Source organism: Trematomus bernacchii, unplaced genomic scaffold, assembly GCF_902827165.1.
Source record: "Trematomus bernacchii unplaced genomic scaffold, fTreBer1.1, whole genome shotgun sequence".
NCBI lineage: Eukaryota > Metazoa > Chordata > Actinopteri > Perciformes > Nototheniidae > Trematomus > Trematomus bernacchii.
The window spans coordinates 27099887-27119707 of record NW_022987720.1 but is presented as its reverse complement, the minus strand read 5'-3'; the positions used below and the strand labels follow the sequence as shown (position 1 = coordinate 27119707).

Below are 19821 nucleotides of genomic sequence, written 5' to 3'. Positions count from 1 at the left end.
TCGTACTTTACTTAAGTACGATTTTGAATGCAGGACTATTGAGTATTAACCCTTTCACTGTGTACGTTTGCACCAGTGCTTAAAGGTTAAATCTGTATGCAGAATGAAAACAAAGAAGATTGACACTATTGTAGTAATAATAATATGAAAACTTGAAAAGCTTAAAAATGAATAGTTTATTTTCAATTATAATGAAAAGGATGGAAATATGTCTCTGTCTTCTTTTAAAGAGTAATAACATGAGGGAACAAAAGGATTTTCTTTCCTTCTATATTTACCCTAAGTCATTTGTTAGATAAAATCAGAATCAGAATACCTTTATTAGTCCTACAGAGGGGATATGTACATGTTACAGCAGGTAAAGAGCCAACAATAGCTGAATATTACTAAAGAAGCATGCATAAAATATGAAAGATAAAAATGACACCATTTACAAAATACACATCCAGTACCAACATGTCTTTGTGCAAGCAATGTTTCAGAAGATTTTAAATGTCTATGTCCATACTGTTAAGGACACCTATGATAGAAAGTGTCCTGTTGAAGCTTTATTGCAGTGGTGTCAAACTCAAGGCTCGCAGGCAAGATCCGGCCCACGACCTCGTTTTATGTGGCCCGCAAGAGCTTGCAAAGAATATAATATACAATGGTGTAATTGTTGAATATTTGCTTTCAATTATTTGCCCTAGACCTCTGCTTTCAGACGTTATGAGGTTATTACCAGAACTGATAATAGTCCAATGCAGAGCCAATAATGTAATATAATACATTATTTAATATATATTTACATATGTATATTTATATAGTCTTAAAGTTACAAGGCGGCTGCGGGGACATCGTGATCCTGCATGTGAAAACGGAAGCGGTGGATGAGAACACGTCTGCGCTGGTTCTGAGCGGCCGAGGCTCGCCTGCGCCTTGCGGGGATTCCGCATGCAGAGGCGGGGAGCAGACTGCCGAGGAGCCGGGGGAGAACACCGCTGCTCCGGGGCTGCTGTGTGAGTGCTGCTGGGCTTTTCTCTTTCCCTTTTTAATGCACAATTTAGAAACAATAATTCAATACGTGGGGTTTCTGATTAAGAGGAGACACTACAGGTGGATAGTGTCCAAATCTGAATATTCAATTCATTCTTGGGGGAAATTGGGGTGATGAATACTTACATATATTTTCACTTGTAGTATTATAATAATTGAAATGCTGGTTCTTCTGGGGGTGTTCTATGGTTCTATCTCAGCTACCACACCGCAGCTGCCTGCACTGTACAATCGCTGGAGGACTGGGCTGTCACTCAAAAACTGAGTAGCCAATGGGGACGCACCCCTGAAAGTCCCGCCCATCTGGGAGGTTTGTGTCAGAATCTCAAACAAAAAGTGAAGGAGCGCAAAAGAGAGTGCTGCAGCGAGAGCAAAAGTCTGATCATTGAGAAAGAAGAAACAAGAACTGCAAACAAAAATATATGTTAAAACAAAGACAAAATACTTATAGTTTACATGATTACACAAATGATTTGTTTGCAACTTATAGTTTTATTTTTGAAATTTATTTTATTTAGCTTGACTCAGTTTTTTTTTCTTTTAAACTCATAGTTTTGCTTTATTCTGAGAAAGTGTTGCTTTATCTTTATGATACAAAACTAATCCCATAAGAGAGCACCAGAACGCAGCTCCGGCACTTCCAAAGATTGCAGTACCCATAAGAAGCCATACACATGCCGCAGTTTTTGCGTGGCTGTGTCTTTAGTTGAAAGCCCAGTGGCGATCTGTTCATCTGTCATACTGATCATACACTCAATAACTTTGTTGTTATTAGCATCTGGTTAGCTAGCTATGCTAACGAATATAAGAAGCTTTTTCTCCAACCAGTGAGGTAAAGGCACATCTTTATATGATCATTATAGTTATAAAAAAATAAGAGAATAAAGTAAACAGGTATAAAATACTATATGAGAGTAAAAAAAAGTTCAAACAAGAATAGGCTACAGTTTAAAAGGGGAGTGATTTGTAAAATATCCATAAAGAAAAAGAAAATCTGTTTACAGTTCTGTTTCATATGGGTGTTGAGAGATGTATCCATAGATCTAATGTTGCTCTCAAAGTGCACCAGATTGATGCTTTTAACTTCAACATTTAAAAACAAATCTTCCCGGGGGAGCATTCCCCCGGACCCCCCTAGAGGAGATTAGGTTGAAATTGAAATGGCCCTTGAGAGGAAAAAGGTTCCCCACCCCTGATTTATAGGCAAATATGGGCGTTACGTGAAGCCTGCAAAAGCTGCGCCGCATTTCGAGTTGATTATGATTTATAAAAGGAAACCGGCGTAGGATGTGCCGTACGCAAGTCCTGCGCCGGTACGCAGTCTTTCAATTCAACATTACAATTAAAGAAAATGGAAGATGGAAGATGCAATTGTGTGATGATTGCAGTATTTATGTGCACTGTACACTCACTTCACTATTGTGTCTATTTTTTACTGTAGTGAGAATTGCCAATGAAATTTCGTTGTACTTTGTATGATGACAATAAAGAAATATTCTATTCTATTCTTCATGCATATGTTTCAGTTCAGAAGACAGGAGGCACGCAGCTCAAACTGCTCATGTCGTTCCCAAGAAAAATATATACATATAAAATAGAACAGAGATAATATGCAATATGTTGAATAAATAGAGAACAACTAACCAGTTTATTATAGAAATACAGTAAGACAATTTACAGAGCTCATGAGATTAAAAGTCTTATGACATATACAATTCCCTTGATAATCAAATTAAGTTTGAATAGTAGCATAATTTTAAATAAAACTGTTATTTTTCTCACTAACTGACAACTAAAATAACATGTATTCTTTAATTTAAATAAATAACCATTCAGGAAGTCTCTTTTAAGTGGATGATGCCCTCTGCAGACAGGGACCAGTAGTGCATTTATCTGTCAAAAATAAAAAACTAGTTTCACTTTCCAAACGTCACCCAAAGAGAAGGGAGGTATTGCAGGAATATACTATTCGCTGAAGGAGGAACTGAGGACACATTTGTGGGAAGATACAGGTAAGAAACTCCACGAATGAATGCTTCTAAATCTCTACTTGTTTTGATTTCAAACCACCAACCCAATAGTCCACGGGGAAGTTTCTTATGCGCATTTGAAAGGGCCAGTGTCCAAATCATATGAATCGGGACAGTTTACGCGCAGGGAATTAGGCCTAATGCATGGTAAACAACGGAGGGAGACTTTCTAAATCACTTTGTTTGCTTTAGTGCCATAGTTTGGATGTGGAGCAGACGCGGTGTCTCTGGTTGTTTTGTGGCAGTGACTGTATCTGATGGAACCGATGGATTGGCTGGGGGATAATGAGCTCCTGCACTTTTTCCGGCGAAGTAAAACGGTAATGTCCTGCATGGAGAACCCGCAAACCTTTCTGCGACAACTCCGGGACCACGACCTGCTGCTGGAGGACAGATACCAGGTGAGGGGCTGGAGTGGAAACGCTGTTGTTATTACCTTCTTCATACACACTTCCTGTTTGAATGGATCATACAACGTAAATATATATATATTGTAGTAATAATGATATCATCTATTTATAATTGTAAATGTATATTGTATGTAGACATACATTTATTATATATATTTTTTTATTGTATTACACGTTCAAAATAAATCAAATCAAATGTGTCTTTGAAGAGGTGCTAGATTACTGAAAAACAACTGTTAGTGTGTTTATGCACCAGGCTGCAAAAGATAAACATGCAATTTGACCGAGAGGCATTTCAGTGCAGAATACATTTATTGGGCACAATTTCCACACTGGATTCTTCAATCTGCTGTTGGCCTGCTGTTGACCACCTTCTCCTGGGAGATATCCATGCTGGCACTCTGTCGTGGCACTCTGAACACTGGCTGAAGGGTTCCCTCGAGCAAGCTTCTGGCCTCCAGAGTCCAGAAGGCAAACCTTTGGCCGTGCCTTTGAAACAATAAGAACAAGATGTAATCTAAAGTATTGCATAGGGAAAGGCTAAGGCATTGGTGCACAATTGATATGCATTAATAATCTCAAGAGATATTGCCATCCAGAGTCTTACAGCTCTTGTTACTGATGGTCTACTGATCTGTAGATGGTTAACCTAATATAACTAACAGATGTTCTATTGACATGCTACTGAGTTTGTTGACAGATTGTAGATAATCTACAAGTGACCCTCAAAATAAAGTGTTACTGAAATTAAAACACACATATTGTTAAGGGCTTTCATACCCTTGTATTTCAAAACGCTCCATGAGAATAATAATAACTGACTAAAACACCTCATACAATATTGCAAAACATGTCAGAATGATGAGACTGTCTGATAAACAGTAAACAGGCAGTCAGCACAGTTAAGATTATTTACAATGAATTCAAATAGTAATACAATGACTATTAAAGAAGCATTTACACTGAAGACAGAACTTAGGCTACTGCTGATTTAATATAGCGGACAGACAGATCATATTGACATGCTTTTGTCATCCTTTGAAGTTTAATTAATTAGCTGACTATAATTAATGATCAGAGTTGGGAAGTTTACTTTTTTTAAATGTAGTAGGTTACAGATGACTAATTACCCTGTTAAAAATGTAATAAGTAATGTAACTGACTATGTAACTATTTGTATTGATATTCTAATGTTAATTATGGTTATTTTATGTTTTTTGTGAGTCACTTTGGATAAAAGCCTCTGCTAAATAACATAACCATAACATACGGTTTCATTAAACAAATGGCTAACAGTTGGTTTTGCAGCGAGTCATCATAGGCTAACTAGGGATGTCCCGATCACCTTTTTTTGCTCCCGATCCGATTCCGATCATTTGATTTTGACAATCTGCCGATACCGATTTTTCCCGATCCGATCTTTATGCAATGCATTAAGAGAAAAAAAAGGTAACAGATAACGGCTGGTCATCCAACGCGATGAATTCAGCTATCTTGGCTGTTCTTTTTTTGGCCTTTTCACTGTTCTGGGGCAGTTTCTCTTTCCTTTTAAAAGTCTCTGAAAGTGTCGGTTGTTTCAGTGCCGTTACCTGAGTGGCCGCTGTGTACTCGTCGTGTTGTTGTTGGTGTTTGTATTAGATTGGTCGTGTTCTGTTCTTTCCACCACGCGGAACCTCCGCCTTGCAAACATTGCATCTGGCTGTTACACTGCCTTCGCTTTCAATTTTATAATACTTCCAAACTCCTGACATTTTCTCTGTCCCGACTCCCGAGGCACCAGCTGAACGTAGCCTCTTGTTAGCTTACTGCTACTATTAGACACTGCGCCCACTCTGTTGCCAGATTTGAGAGAAATAAGCAACCAGGTCTATGAAAACAAGCCCAAAAGAAGCAACACATACATGATGTTGTGTAATTTTAAACCAAAACTAAGGCCTCAGGATGACTTTAAGACGTGAACATGGTCATTTTTGTTTTGTAACATTAAATAAAATAATAAAAATATTTTATAAAAAAAAAAAAAAAATCCCGATCCCCGATTTTTTTCTTCCGATTCCGATCTTTTGAAAATCACGTGATCGGCTCCGATCCCCGATCACGTGATCGGATCGGGACATCTCTAAGGCTAACAGATGACATTTAGCACGTGTTGCTTGAATTGCTGTCCAATTGAATACACCAGAATAGTTGTTAACTTTAAACAAACAACATGATTCACATTACTCACACTCTTACTGTAATTAGTGATTAAATCAACAATTAATGTAGGACACCTAGTTGGGCTTGCCAAAATCACGCTACAGTTTCATTAAACAAATAATCAAATATGCTAACGAAACTAATGCTTTTGCTAATAATGCTTTTACCGAAAGCTATAGCTAACGAATAATAGTTTTTAGTGCCTTTAATACTGTTAGAAGCTATCATAAGCTAACAGATGTTTGTTTGTATTGCCTTAAGACTATCATAGTTAATGTTAGCTAATCACACTTCATTTCAAGACACCGGAATTGTTATTAATGTTAAACAAATAAAACTTTAAAAGCACTTCACACTACTCACACTCTCTGTGTTGTCATTCATATTCAGGTCTCCTGCTCGCTAGGTGGCAGTGTCACGAAAAAATAGGGTCCTGGGAGTGCGGTCCTGGTAGTGCGGTCCTGAGAGTGCAGTCTCCGACGCTGCAGCTTCATGCTACTCAAAAAAAGCGCCAAAACTGCAGTTCGTCGAATAGCCACTTGTAGCTGGTCTCAATATCTAATTCCACTACTTTTTGACTCAGATTGCGCCCACACTCAAAGTCTACACTTTACAAACAACATAAACGAACAATATTTATAACAATGACTTTATTTTAAAATTATGTAGGCCTATATTTCGGCTGTTTACTGCCGACTTTGCAAATGGATTTTGAATATGGTTTGGTTATTTTCTACTTCCTTAAATTCAATTGAGTTTCTAATGGGCGTTTTCATGCCCCCCTCTACCCCAAAACTATTTGTTGTCCCCTAATATGTGCATTTTGAGACGTTTGGTGAACAGACATTTTATATCAATTAAACCATGACAGTGATCAGCATCAGAATGATCTGTCAGTGTCAATCAGGTTAAATTATTTTAACATCTATTTAACCCAAATTGAATGGAAGCATTTCAACTTTATCTGTCAACCATTGGATAGATTAAATGAATGTTAGCATACATAGGTATACATATTTTCAAATAACCCCAACCCCTGCTTTAATGGAAGTGTCAAAGCTAACATTGTGATCAGATGACCAAGAAATATATCCTGGTGTTGTAAAACAAGTTCAGTTTATTGTTGGTTTATATTTTAGGTTTCACAACTTTTGTAATATACACGTAAAAAAATATCTAGGTTGTGATTTTGTTGACCTCAATCTAGGCTCTTTGGATGCTGAAAATGATAAAACAAAAATGTGTTTTGGCTCAATCTGCATCTGTGCTCTAAGGTTATTGTGCAGTTATTAAACCCCTTATTTTCTCCTTTTGTTTGTGTGTCTGTAGAAGGTGAGTCGCATGCAGAGTATTAAAAACATAAGGAAAGGTCTCTATGAGATTCTGGACCGGTTGGAGAGTAAGCAACCACAGGACATCAAAGCGTTCTGGAGCTGTGTCTTCAAGGACACCATCTTGAACGAGTACCCCACCCTGCGACTGCTGAGAAACGACCTCATGAACGGTCAGACGAAGTCTTTATTTTGGTCATTAGTGTGTTAATGATTAAGATTCTGTTCACCATGTTCCTGTTCTCTTTGGAAATTTAAATCGGAATCACTGATCTCAGTTTGTGGCTCAACACCAAGGGCGCCGGAAGCGGGGGGGCCAGGGGGCCATTGGCCCCCCCACTTTTCAGCCCTGCCCCACATTTTCGCATACAAATCCCGTTTCAATAATTCCCCTCTACTCTAAAGTCGCATCTAAAACGCGATCTGATATAGCTGTGTATATTTTGTTATGTTTGATTGTTATATTCAATCTCATTAGCTACAGGCATTTTTTAAGCTTGTAAAGGGAAGATGACAGCTCTCACTCGCCACTCTGCTGTTCCACAGCGCCGCTTCCCCTCCCTCTGCTGAAATTATGAATGTAAGGCGTATAGTAATCATAGATAACACGGCAGGGTCCGTTACAGTTTGTTTTTATCTGATTTCAAATAAACAAAGTCTTGGCTTTCAGAATATTAAACTTGTTTCGTCAAATTCAGATGATAAATTCAACTTTGAAGCTTGTAACGGCATAATTACAAGAGGAGAACGGAGTAACTTTACGTCACTGCAGGCATAACAGCCGGTGTTTCTCGTGAGTGTTTTCCCCGGGAAACAAACACAATACACACAAACGCAAAAATACACAAACACACACGTATATACACACACACACTCGCGGGCTTCCCCTATCTTCCCTTCGTACTATTTTGATCATTTGCTCCGCTAATAATCAATCAGATCGATCCAGAGAAGAGGAAACTTTAAAGGCCTTTTTCTCAAAATGATGACTCTGTAACAGTCATTATATAATGTGATATATTTTGCTTAATATTTGGAGTAGCCTACAAGAACAATCCTGATATCATTAGAAAGCTATGAATCTCCTCTTTCCAGCAGTGTATACAACTCAAAATGTGTCTTTGGGTCAATGCGACTGATTTCGATGGAGCAGGTCACTTTGCATTACGGGCCGTCTCCACAGCAGCGTTAAAAAATCTTGAAACGCTTCTGCCCATTCACTTTGAATGGGGTGACGTCACTTTCCCTCACTTTTCGCCGAAATGCATTGTGGGCAGGCGAGCGGAGATTCTCAGGATTTTCAAGATTCAAAGTTGAACAATGTTCAACTTTTGAAGCTGAGGTGGAAGCAGCAGCCAATCAAATCCCGTGTACGCAAATCTGGCAGTTCAAGCTCTAGCCAATCAAACGGCGTGTATGCTGGGAGAGACATACCGCAGGTCATTTCCTCATATTCCAAAAAATGGAGGAGAAATTAGCGGTAGCGAATCAATCACCCGGTGCTTTATGACCAGACCTACCGGGATATAAACCGGAGGAGCCAGGCATGGAGGGAGGTGGCAGAGACAGTGGTATGTTTTCGCCTGTTTTGGGGAGTTTATATCCAGTTTACTTCGGGCTTTTTGGCTTCGTATGTCGCGGGCGGGAGATTCATGTGATTGGTTGATCGCAAAAAAATCCCCAAGCCTCAGATACGCCCACCTCCAAGATTTTTTTAACGCTGCTGTGGAGACGGTCCGTTAGGTAAAATAAAGCAGGCAGACATAACAGGAAGAATATGTACATTTTAACCCAATCAAATAGGACATTGTCACACCATTCAAATGTATCCATGTAAATTACAACCAATAAAAAAGCTTAGATTTGTGTATTTGTTACGTTGTTTACTTTATTTGTTACGTTGTTCTGTGTGTGTCAGCCGTTAACCAAGATAGAAAGAATATATACACTTGCAAACACGTCAGAAGAACCAGCGCAGAAGAAAACTAAATACAGTCAATCTAAACTTAAATTAACAACTGGAAGGTCACATCCCTGACATCCACGTCTCCGGAGCCTGGACCTTCATCAATCATAGAAACAGCGAAGCCAGATGAACCCAAAAGCAGCAGCTCTGCGGCCGCAGAGACTGTCAAAACCGCCGCCACCGCCATCGTTGAACCGAAACAGGCTGGTTCCGACTGCGTGGAGGTTTGTTGTCGGGACATTGAGACGGGTAAAGCTGTACAGCTAACTGACCGCTAGATTATTTGGGCAAAGAGAAAGGTACTTCAACGCAGAATGGTACAAAAACAGAGAGTGGTTAATTCTTTGCAAAACCACTAAACGGGCCTTCTGTGAAATATGCAGATTTGCTGCTGTCAAACGGCTTGTAACTTTCTCAAAATGTGGAGATGATAGCTTTGTTAATATCGGAGTTAATAACTGGACACCAGTCAACATACAGCTTGTCAAACAACAGCGTATTGAGCAGGAAAAAAGAAGAGATGGAATGATGGAGCAACTGCGCTGTCTGCAGTTTCTAACCCGACAGGGCCTAGCAATCAGGGGGCATGCGGATAAGGAGAGCAATTTCCAAAAGAACTCGTAGCTGAGAAAAACCCCACTCTGAAAAGCTTCATGCTCACCGGGAAATATGCATCATGAGACAATTAATGAACTTATAAATCTAATGTATCGGGAGTCTCTCACCACTATATTAACTGAAATTTAAAAGCAATACAAAACATGCAGTTATTGTGCTTCCAACAAACATCCACTGATAAACTGCGATGTTAACAACCTCATGATAACCTCATATTTTTTTAACTGAGGATCTACCTGTGTTTAGTCTAGAAAAAGGTAAATGTGTGCATTTTATTATAAAGTTGTGTATATTTACAGACTGTTGCAAAAACTAAGAAACTTATAAACATCAGGTTTAAAACTAAAAGAGCTTTACAAAAAAGTAACACAATTAGAGATGTTTGGAGTTTTATTTTAGTTATTAATTTACATTTTTTGTCAAAGAGATGCTGATTTGATACCGTTGATACAGTTACGGCATTTACTGTTTCTGCCGGAGAGAGGGGAGTTTGTCCCAAAGCTTGCCGCTGTATCTACTCCCTCCATCTGACAGGAGGGAGCCTCATGTGTCACTCCACGGAGTTCACTCCGTCACGGAGGGGGAGTGTGTAGGGGTAGGGTGAAGGGCGTGGTTTGGGATTGGGCCATACACACGCACTTTTTTGGCCCCCCCCCCACTTCTAAAATGAATCCGGTGCGCCTGCTCAACACTAACACCTAATAACACTGTTTACTATATTTTAGGATTGATAGGGTTAGCGAACTAGCATACCTGTTTAACCGGTAAGCTGAAAGTAAATTGACTGACTTGAAAAATATGGATACACGCAATTTTCTTATAAAGTAATGAAAAAACAAGTTGAAATAGTTGGCCATTGATAGTCAAAACGTAAAATAGTTCTGCATAAACCATGGTCAAAGTAATGACCATGGATTAAACTATTGTTGAAATTGATAGCTAGAACAATAAATACACCATTGTTCAAATAGTTAGCTAAACAAATAAATACGTAGTTATAAGTTGACATCATTATTGGCGAAATTTGCTGAGGCCACACTATGACAATAAAGTTAGGAAGGAATAGTTCCGTTATTAACTATATCAATGGCGGTTAATTGAAATTGCAGGGACTTTCCAATCCGACATACCTCCTCTTGAGAGGTCGGAAACAGAGGAGGCAGATAAAGGGAAAAGGAAGGATGTTTCAGAAGATGAGGAGGAAGCGGAAAAGCAAGAGAGCTCTGTTAAAAAGAAGAGAAAACTGAAAAATAGGGACGTGTGCGACGAAGAGGAGGAGCAGCCAGGTCCATCATCTCGGGTGACTCCAAGGAAAAGGCCTGAGAAAATACACTTCTGTAAGTCACCTCCCACTTCTGCTTCCATTTGTAAACATGACTGTATATTACTCAAAGTCAGTGACGTGCGGTGAGGTTCATGGCTGGTGAGGCACTGACTCTTTCAGAGTCAGATTTACAAATATTATAGCCTATTTTGACCTTAATCGAAATATTCTGTTCTTTTCAAAAGCTTTTTTAGTCTGATGCTATGATTAATTTTAAACAGACCGATCAACAAAAGGATTCCCAAAATCTAAATATTGGATTGTTCTTTCTAAGTAAGATCCCATCTTCATTACAGTTGTGGTCTTACCTTGACTTGAAGATGAATATAAGTCCATGCTATCCTTCTGGACAACAATCTCTATTACTGTTTTGTAAAAGTCCTCCTTATCTTCCTGTAGTTTCAAAAGTCTAGTTTGTTGTTTGCGGTAGAATTACAGTAGCAACAAGAACCTGTGGGCTCACGTGCGCCCCTTTCAGTGCGGCAGAGGTTATGGCTGGTGCTTTTTTCATTGCCGTTGTACGATGAGACCAGTGAGCCTAAATATCATATATACGTGAAATAAGTTATTTAGAGACTATGGATGGCGAGTATAAATGTAATAAAGGGATCTACAAACATTACATTGGTGACCTACAGTGAGATGGGAACAGGCATGCGCTTAGGGCCCGCTTTCCAGCCAGTTTCTGTGGGATGACGCATTCTGAAGTGAGGCAGATCTCATCTGTGCCTCACCTCACCCCACGGTAAATGGCTTGAGCGCGCTCACAAAATAAGTGGCCGCACTAAATTAGTGCCCGCGCTCCAGCAAGTTACTGTGGGCTTACGTGAGGCACTGCTCGTCCCTGCCTCACTTCTCATCGCTCCCGTAGCGGAGCTCGGCAAATTTGCTGATTTTGACTATAAAATGCGATTGGAATCATACAGAAATCACATTTACACAAGATCAGTGGAGACATTTTATTATTATTATTATTTAGTTTTTCTTTCATTGTTTTTCCGTTACATTGGAGTATGACAGGTGAGGCTCTGCCTCCCCTGCCTCCACTGACTGCACGTCGCTGCTCAAAGTTCCCCTGCTGAAAAGTAACTTGTAAAGTAAATTCTTTCTTTCTTTGTTTTTATTTTCCAGCCTCTCCCCTGAAGAAGGGAGAGAAGAACGACATTTGGACCTGGGACTTCTTCAACTCCCAGCTGCTGGTGACCTGTGGAGAGAAGAAGGGGATGCTCAGCAGAAAAAGACTGGCTAATGGTGAGCAGAATATAAATAACTGAAGTATGGGATCATGAAAAAAAAATTATCATCATTGTCTACTCCAATATGGAAATCAAGTAAATTAGGACCAGATTTAGAGATCATTAATCACAATGTAATTTCTGATATATAGTGAAACTTCTCCAATCTTATTCTGACCGGAGAAAGATAGTGACATATATTGTTCATCAAATTTGTATCAGACTTTATTAAGCAAGTAATATGTGTGATAACATATTCTCAAAAGAAAAGGCGAGATTTATTCCAGATTTCGCTATGAGCAAATGTTCTCCTGCAGTGCAAACTGATATGATTTTCAAGACACTGTACTATGTGTGTGAGACCATTAACAATGTCCAAATGTAACCATTGCTGCAACATTTTTGTTTGTTGGACTTTTTTTGTGTTCTTCCGTAACATAGTGACAGCACTCTGTATCATTCATGCTCCAATTGTTTGCGCTCCATTACATTGTAAGTGATAGCCTAAGGGGCGGGCCATCTCTAAGCATTTGACCAATCACAACAGAGCCGGCCAGCTAATTAATCAAAGCAGACTGGGCTCTGATTTCAGACCGAGGGTGAAAAGAGGTGCTGCAGCACAGGCAGTGTGAGAAAAATAAAGAGCTTTTTGAAGATTAAGCATGGAGACATGTCCCAGTACAGGCAGAAAGTACTAATATGAACCTGAAAATGTACATAATATGTCCCCTTTAAAAAACTTAAATCACGATCAATTTAATATCGGCAAGACTGGTTGCTCAATATCCAGTTTTGTGACATGGAAGTTAGGTTTAGCTGGAAGGATTTTCCAATGCTTGGTAAATATTGATTGACATTAACCCATCCTCAATACTTTATTCTGTTTCAGGGGAGAAGTGCGTCGCTGTTGGGAGACAGTGGTTTACTCCGAGTGAATTTGAGAGGTTTGCGGGCAAGGACAGCTCCAAGAACTGGAAGATGACCATTAAATGTTTGGACACCCCTCTGGGAAAACTTATACAGGTTTGTTAAACTTGGATTTGACAGCTTTAATTGTTTACTATTGGAAATGTTGCTACACCTTGTAAGATTTTGGGAACTTCACTGCAGGCGGGTCATCTGAAAGCAGCAAACTACAGAGCAGGATGCAAAAAGGTAATAACAAAAACTGATGTAAATACATATATTCTGACTACTTAGTTTTTAATGATCTGACCCTAATAATATCCCTTTTTTCTTACTGTTAGACCAAGAAAGCCCTGTTCCCAACTGACGATGTAACCACAGGTTTGTTGCTAAAGGTGTATACATGGAGTATTTTTGATAGTCTATGAGAAAACTCTGAATCCCTGCAAGCTATTACAAGATGTATCGGTCTAATCTAAATGGTTTTCATCTAAGTCTGCATGTGTAAAATGTTGAGTTTCAAATTGGCATATTGAAGAAGTGAGTGTTTTAACTGTAGGATAAATTATTCATACGAAGAAGCAATGGAAAACCTATTCACCATTTTCATTTTTTAGTGTCCGAGGAAGAAGAAGATGAGGACGAGGACTCAGACCAGGATTCATCAAGCAGCACAGATATTTCCACAGCTGGAACAGGTCCTGCTTTCCTCAGAGTTATATATAGGGTCACTGATGCTTAATGCTAGGTTTTTTTGTACCAAAGGCTAAGTTACCAGATACTTGAAGCTAGCTAGCTTGGTTGGCATCCATAATTCACGTTACCTTTGATGTCAATTGGGATGCTAATTTAGGCTAGCAAAAAAATGCTTGTTTGGTCATTACTAAACTGAAAAAATGAACAGCTAACTCTTTAAAGTGACTTGTACATCAACGAGCTATTCTAACAGGCCAGGTAACGTAAGTGCAGACATTGATTACCTGCTAATAAGTGCCAACATATAAATAGGATAACACTAGAATTTCACTCACTGAAAATTGGAGACTGAAACTTTTTTTGTAGAAGAATGTAGAAGAATTTTTGCTGAAACGTTAGCTATTTAAACCTCCCTTTTAGAGCCTCAAGTGGCCATTTGAAGAAATGCAGTTTTTGGCACTCTTGCATAGACTGCTGCTTGACCCAATCCCAGTATCATAGCATTAGGATAATCATGTTGTCCATTACAGATGAAGAAGGAGAGAGAGAGGAACAGACAGACGCCAGCCATGACAGTGGCAGGAAGGTGTTCAAAGTCACATGTGGACCTTTAGCGGGGGACTTACACGAAAAACGATTTGCAACAGGTAGCTATATCTGACTGAACACAAAAGCTTAATATGTGTATTGAAATAATACAGTTTTTACTGACCAGCTGAATCTAGTGTAATGTGTCTCCTTGCCAGGGACCTTAGGGAAGAGTATTCGTACTGAGACCAAATGGATGACCCCAATGCAGTTCATGCAGGAGGCATGTCCAACATATTTGTCCTGGAAGAAAGACATCGAGTGTGAAGGGAAAGCACTCGGTGATCACATAAAGGTAAACATGTAACTGTGTATTCTTGTGAGATGCATTTTGATAGGAATCTTTAAAGGGGCCTCATTATGCTCTTTTTTAGGTTATATTTGTATTTTGTTCCTCTACTGTGACATGTCTCCATGCTTTAATGTTCAAAAAGCTCTTTATTTTTCCCCTTCTGCCTGTGCTGCAGCACCTTTTTTCACCCTCTGTCTGAAACCAGAGCCCAGTCTGCTCTGATTGGTTAGCTGTCTGGCTCTGTTGTGAAAACAGTGATGTTTAATAATTTTCAGAGCAAATCTTCAGTTACAAAAATGTACCTGTAACCAGGGAGGTAATGAGCTTTTGAGAGACCGAAGGACTTGTCAAGCCTGAACGTTGTTAACTATGTAAAACATAGACACTGTTTATTTTCAGGAAAATATCTTGATGATCCACAAAGTGCGGTGTGATTGTAAACTGTGCAAACCGCGAAGTAAGGATCTGGTAAGTTTGTTAATCAGTCAGTTTCATAAACAAGAACCTTCTGTAGTGTAATCCTACTGAGATGTTTACATTTCTGTCTTTGGCAGAATGATGAGAAAAACTATGACGAGTGTTTCATCTGTAAAACTGAAGAAGAAGAAGACGAGTTTGTGGTGTGTGATAACTGCCCTCGCTCCTTCCATCAGAAATGCCACCTTCCTCATGTAGAGGACAACATAATAGGGTGAGCTTTGAATCAAAACAAAAGAAAAAAACACGATTCATTTTGTTCCCCTTAAATCTGGATTAATACTTGATTCTGATTGGCTGCAGGTTGTTCATTATTTTCTTATAAAGGACACCTACCAAGTAGTTCAAGAGACATTGTTTTTCCACCAGTATAAACTCATGGATGTATCTTATGGCGCGTTTCCACTGCAGCGCGGAGCCCCGTTTAAGAGAGCTGTGACGTCAGCGGCCCGTCTTTGGTTGCGTTTCCACTAGGCCTAGTACCGGCTAGCGGGTCCTAATTCACAGTTTTTCTGGCCCCATAAAATCGTGGTTCTAGGGCCAGGAACAACGAGGCTGAGTCGGGCTGAGTTTGCTAAACTAGAGAGAGAATCGCTGGCAAGGGGGCTACAACTACAACAAGATGAACATATTTGACTGTGATTTAATTGTAATACACGTTTCAAAATGATGCCGAAGTAACAACATACTGATACCGGTTAGTATAAACCATGAATTAATGCTTTGACAAGTCTGCAGACAGACGGCAGGCGAAAAACCTTTTAAAATGCGTGTTTTCTAAATGGAGATTGGCTAAGCTAACGCAATATATGCTCCGACCGTCCACACTCACAACAACGGCCTATACAGACATAAATAAACCAGCGACTGTATTCGCCATGACACAGACAGTCTGTGGTTTGTACTTGTTTAACTTTTGTCTAGTTTCTGAACAGATATGAGGAGCTGTGAGCTCTGAGTGCTAACAGCTAACGGCTGTGTTGTTTTTCTGGGGTTCTCATTGAAGATGACGTCACGGCTCCGCCTACACTGCGTTACTATAGATACTACCCCAGTTCCTAAACTGTAATGGAAATGCGCCATAAAGTGAGCCAGTCCTAACGAGGCCTAGCCATACCGAGCGAGGCCGTGTAGTGGAAATGCGCCATTAATGATAGCAATGTGACTTGCTTTGGCCTCGAAAACTGACATCCATAAAAAAATGTAGATTCAACTTCAACTGCAGAATACTACTTAATTCAATACAATACATTGTATTGTAATGCAAGTCACCTAATCTACTTTATTTTGGTAAAAGCATCGCTGCCTTGACGGAGACCCTGCTTTATTACATGTTAAACTATTTGTTTAACTTTATAAATCAGCTTATAAATGACCTACGCAAGTGTTATGTCACGTGGTTTCACTTATTTAAAGAGGGATCGATGTTATATACTGTTGAAGATTGCTAATTGTCCGACCCAACATATATACCTTTATTATGTTTGTGTGTCAATGTGTGTGTGAGCAGCGATGGAAGCCAATGGATGTGTACGTTCTGTGTATACAAGGCCAATGAAAACCTTTACCCCAAGGAGTCGGAAAGAGAAGCAGCCTTGTCTCGCACAATATCACAAAGACTGCTGGTGAGCACACTGCGACTCAATCTCTCTTTTCATCGTCGTGTCTTGTTTTCCGTTAATCTCATCCCTCCCTTTTCTTACATCAACAGCATTGCCAATACCTCCTTCTGTGTCTGCGCAGTGCTGATAAGGATCAAATATTTGCTTCTAACCCATGTGGTGTTGTAAGTGTTTTTTATTGTGATTCCAATATTGCTCCTATTAATGACAAATAATGCCAATGATTTAATTTAAAGCATATAATGTGTGCTTCATTATCTGGTTCTTGGAGGACTATCTTCTGGTCTTTTGTGAATCTGAGATAAGATAAATGTGTTGCAGACTGTTTAAAGAGGACTTATTCTGCTCATGTTCAGGTTCATATTTGTATTTAGTTTCTCTACTGTGACATGTTTCCATGCTTTAATGTTCAAAGAGGTCTTTATTTTTCTCATACTGCCTGTGCTGCAGCACTTTGTCGTGTCCCACCTGTTAGCCTATCTCTGCCTGAAGTGCCTCCTTTGTTTACTTCCATAACACAGTGACATCACTATGTAACACTAGCGGTTCTATTAGCTAGCGCTCCAACACATTGTACATGATAGGCAAAGGGGCGGGACATGTCTAAGTGGTTGACCAATCACAACAGAGTCGGCCAGCTAACCAATCAGAGCAGACTGGGCTCTGGTTTCAGACAGAGGGTGAAAAGAGGTGCTGCAGCACAGGCAGTATGAGAACAATAAAGAGCTTTTTGAACATTAAAGCATGGAGACATGTCACAGTAGAGACACTAAATACTGATATGTTAGCACCAGCCAATAGGAGCGCTACGGAAGTAAACAAAGGAGTCCAATGGAGGCTTTTCAGTCGGAGGGGAGTGTGTGGGAGAGGAACTTTGGGATTTTAGCCTTTGCAGACCATGCACATGCACAAAAACCTGTATAACACACTACAGGAAATGGAAAACCCCAAAAAGCATAATAGGCCCTTTTTAATTAATTACTGCTTTCCGCCCACAGTTGGAACGATACTCCTCTGTGATTGAAACTCCAATGTGGCTGAACAATGTAGCCGGCAAACTCCAGAAGAAACTCTACCAGACTGTCGGAGAGTTTGTGTCCGACGTCCAGCTCATTTTCTCCAACTCTGCCTTATACAACCAAGTAAGAAACAGTGTCTTTCATAAGCTCTACATGAACTGCAGGGTTGGGAGTTTTCATCATGTTCACATCTGGTACTAAATGGTTTAAAACAGTCAAATATCAAAGTAAAGATTTATTTTTTAGGACATATTTTAGTGATAAGGTCTGTTGTGTTCTTTTTGCAGGGCAATGCTGGATACCTTGCGATGGGAAACAGACTGAAGGAGTTGTTTGACAAGGAATTTAATAGTGTGTTCAACATCTCTGGACAAACTGTTGGCTGACAGATTTCATTTTTTAAGCTCAGTAGATACTGGGAAACAGTTACAAAATGTGTAAATAGCCCTGTTTTCGACATATCCCTTGTATGTGGATAATATATTCCAAACAGAAAAGCTGCTAATCAAGAGAAGGCAATGGAACTTTACTTGATTTAAGACACAACTTATCCAGTTTACCTAACGTACTTTTTAAATTACATTGAATTTCAAAGTGTAAACCTGTGGAAGGTACATCAAAAGATGTCGGATTTACAGGTCATAAACAGTACTTCCAGATAGGTTAGAAGTTGTAAAAGCCTTTTGAAATTGCCTTAAGTGAGGGCACTTGAGCCAGCGTTGCCTCTTTGTATATAACAATCCGGGGGGGGGATAGATTAATGTAATAAGTGAGATGGCCAGACCTTTTGAGTCGGCTCCATATATCTGCTTGTGTAATGCAACTAGTATATTCTCCAACCTTATGTTGCGTTTCAGTCAAAGGTCCAAAAGTCTTTCCGGTTAAAGTTTTCAACTTCCTAAGTGTTTCAGCTCCAGGATGCAAAGTGAGCATGTGCTGATCATGGGTAGATGATGATTCTCTGGCAAGAGTACAGCGGCACTGCAGCAATTTGACTGTTTTAACGTTTTCCAAATAACTTTTATACTGTCAAGATAACTTTCAAAGATTGTTTACTGTAACCAGCTACCTTGTTTCCTGCTCTGACATCCATTTACACTCAGGTTTTACTATCCAATAGTATGAATATAATTAAAAATAGGCAAATATATTATTAGATAATAGCAACACTGACTTTAAATGGTGTTTTATTGTACTTCCTTTTGTAGTAGTATAGACATGTTTGGACTTTTCAGTCTCATCCTATGTAATTAATTCAACAGATTGTTCAAGGAAGACAAATGCGTGAACAAAGTCTCTTGAGTGTTATTGGAGTGCATTTCGCATTAAAAAAACTAATTATTTAATTTCTTTACTCATAAAAAGGTTAAGTATGGTATAGGGCGGCTGTGGCGCTGTGGATTAGAGCATTGGTGTTCGGATCAGGGGAGCACAGGTTCAAACCCCACTGCAGTCAGCATGTCGTTGTGTCCCTGGGCAAGACACTTCACCCCAAATTGCTCCTGTGGGGATTGTCCACAGTATTGAGTATGTAAGTCGCTTTGGATAAAAGCGTGTAATGTAATGTAATCATTAGTAATTGTTTTAAGTTTTGACAGCTTTTCGTTAACCCAAGTTTTTACAATGGATATGAATATGTGTGATTTTATTAAAAGAAAATGTAACTCCCAACATTATTTTCAATGGCACTTTATTTTAAAGAATAATCACGTTAGGATAAGAGGGTTTCATAAAGTATAAATTATGAATGTATGTTTTGTGAAAGTCAGAATTTGACTTTGTATGATAATGCTTGTTTTGATAAACCTGCTTGTACTTGAGTATTTTCATTCAATGCTACTTCATACTTCTACTCCACTACTTTTACACTACTACATTTATCTGACAGCCATAGGAACTAGTATATTTTGATGCCACTACTTTCGTACTTTACTTAAGTAAGATTTTGAATGCAGGACTATTGAGTATTAACCCTTTCACTGTGTACGTTTGCGCCAGTGCTTAAAGGTTAAATCTGTATGCAGAATGAAAACAAAGAAGATTGACACTATTGTAGTAATAATAATATGAAAA

At 39.2% G+C, this 19821-nt stretch overlaps 1 protein-coding gene across 1 annotated transcript; it reads left to right on the top strand.

Moving 5' to 3' along the window:
* Positions 1-2948: 2948 nt before the first annotated feature.
* LOC117492156 (nuclear body protein SP140-like protein) lies at positions 2949-19568 on the top strand. The gene is made up of 17 exons (XM_034142270.1): positions 2949-3047; positions 3258-3466; positions 7004-7178; positions 10699-10926; positions 12045-12164; positions 13038-13171; positions 13259-13303; positions 13396-13435; positions 13672-13752; positions 14281-14397; positions 14497-14642; positions 15030-15098; positions 15185-15321; positions 16618-16732; positions 16819-16893; positions 17728-17871; positions 18036-19568. Exons 2-17 carry the CDS (start codon positions 3323-3325, stop codon positions 18132-18134), a joined length of 1869 nt encoding a protein of 622 aa, XP_033998161.1. The 5' UTR covers positions 2949-3047; positions 3258-3322; the 3' UTR covers positions 18135-19568.
* Positions 19569-19821: the final 253 nt, after the last annotated feature.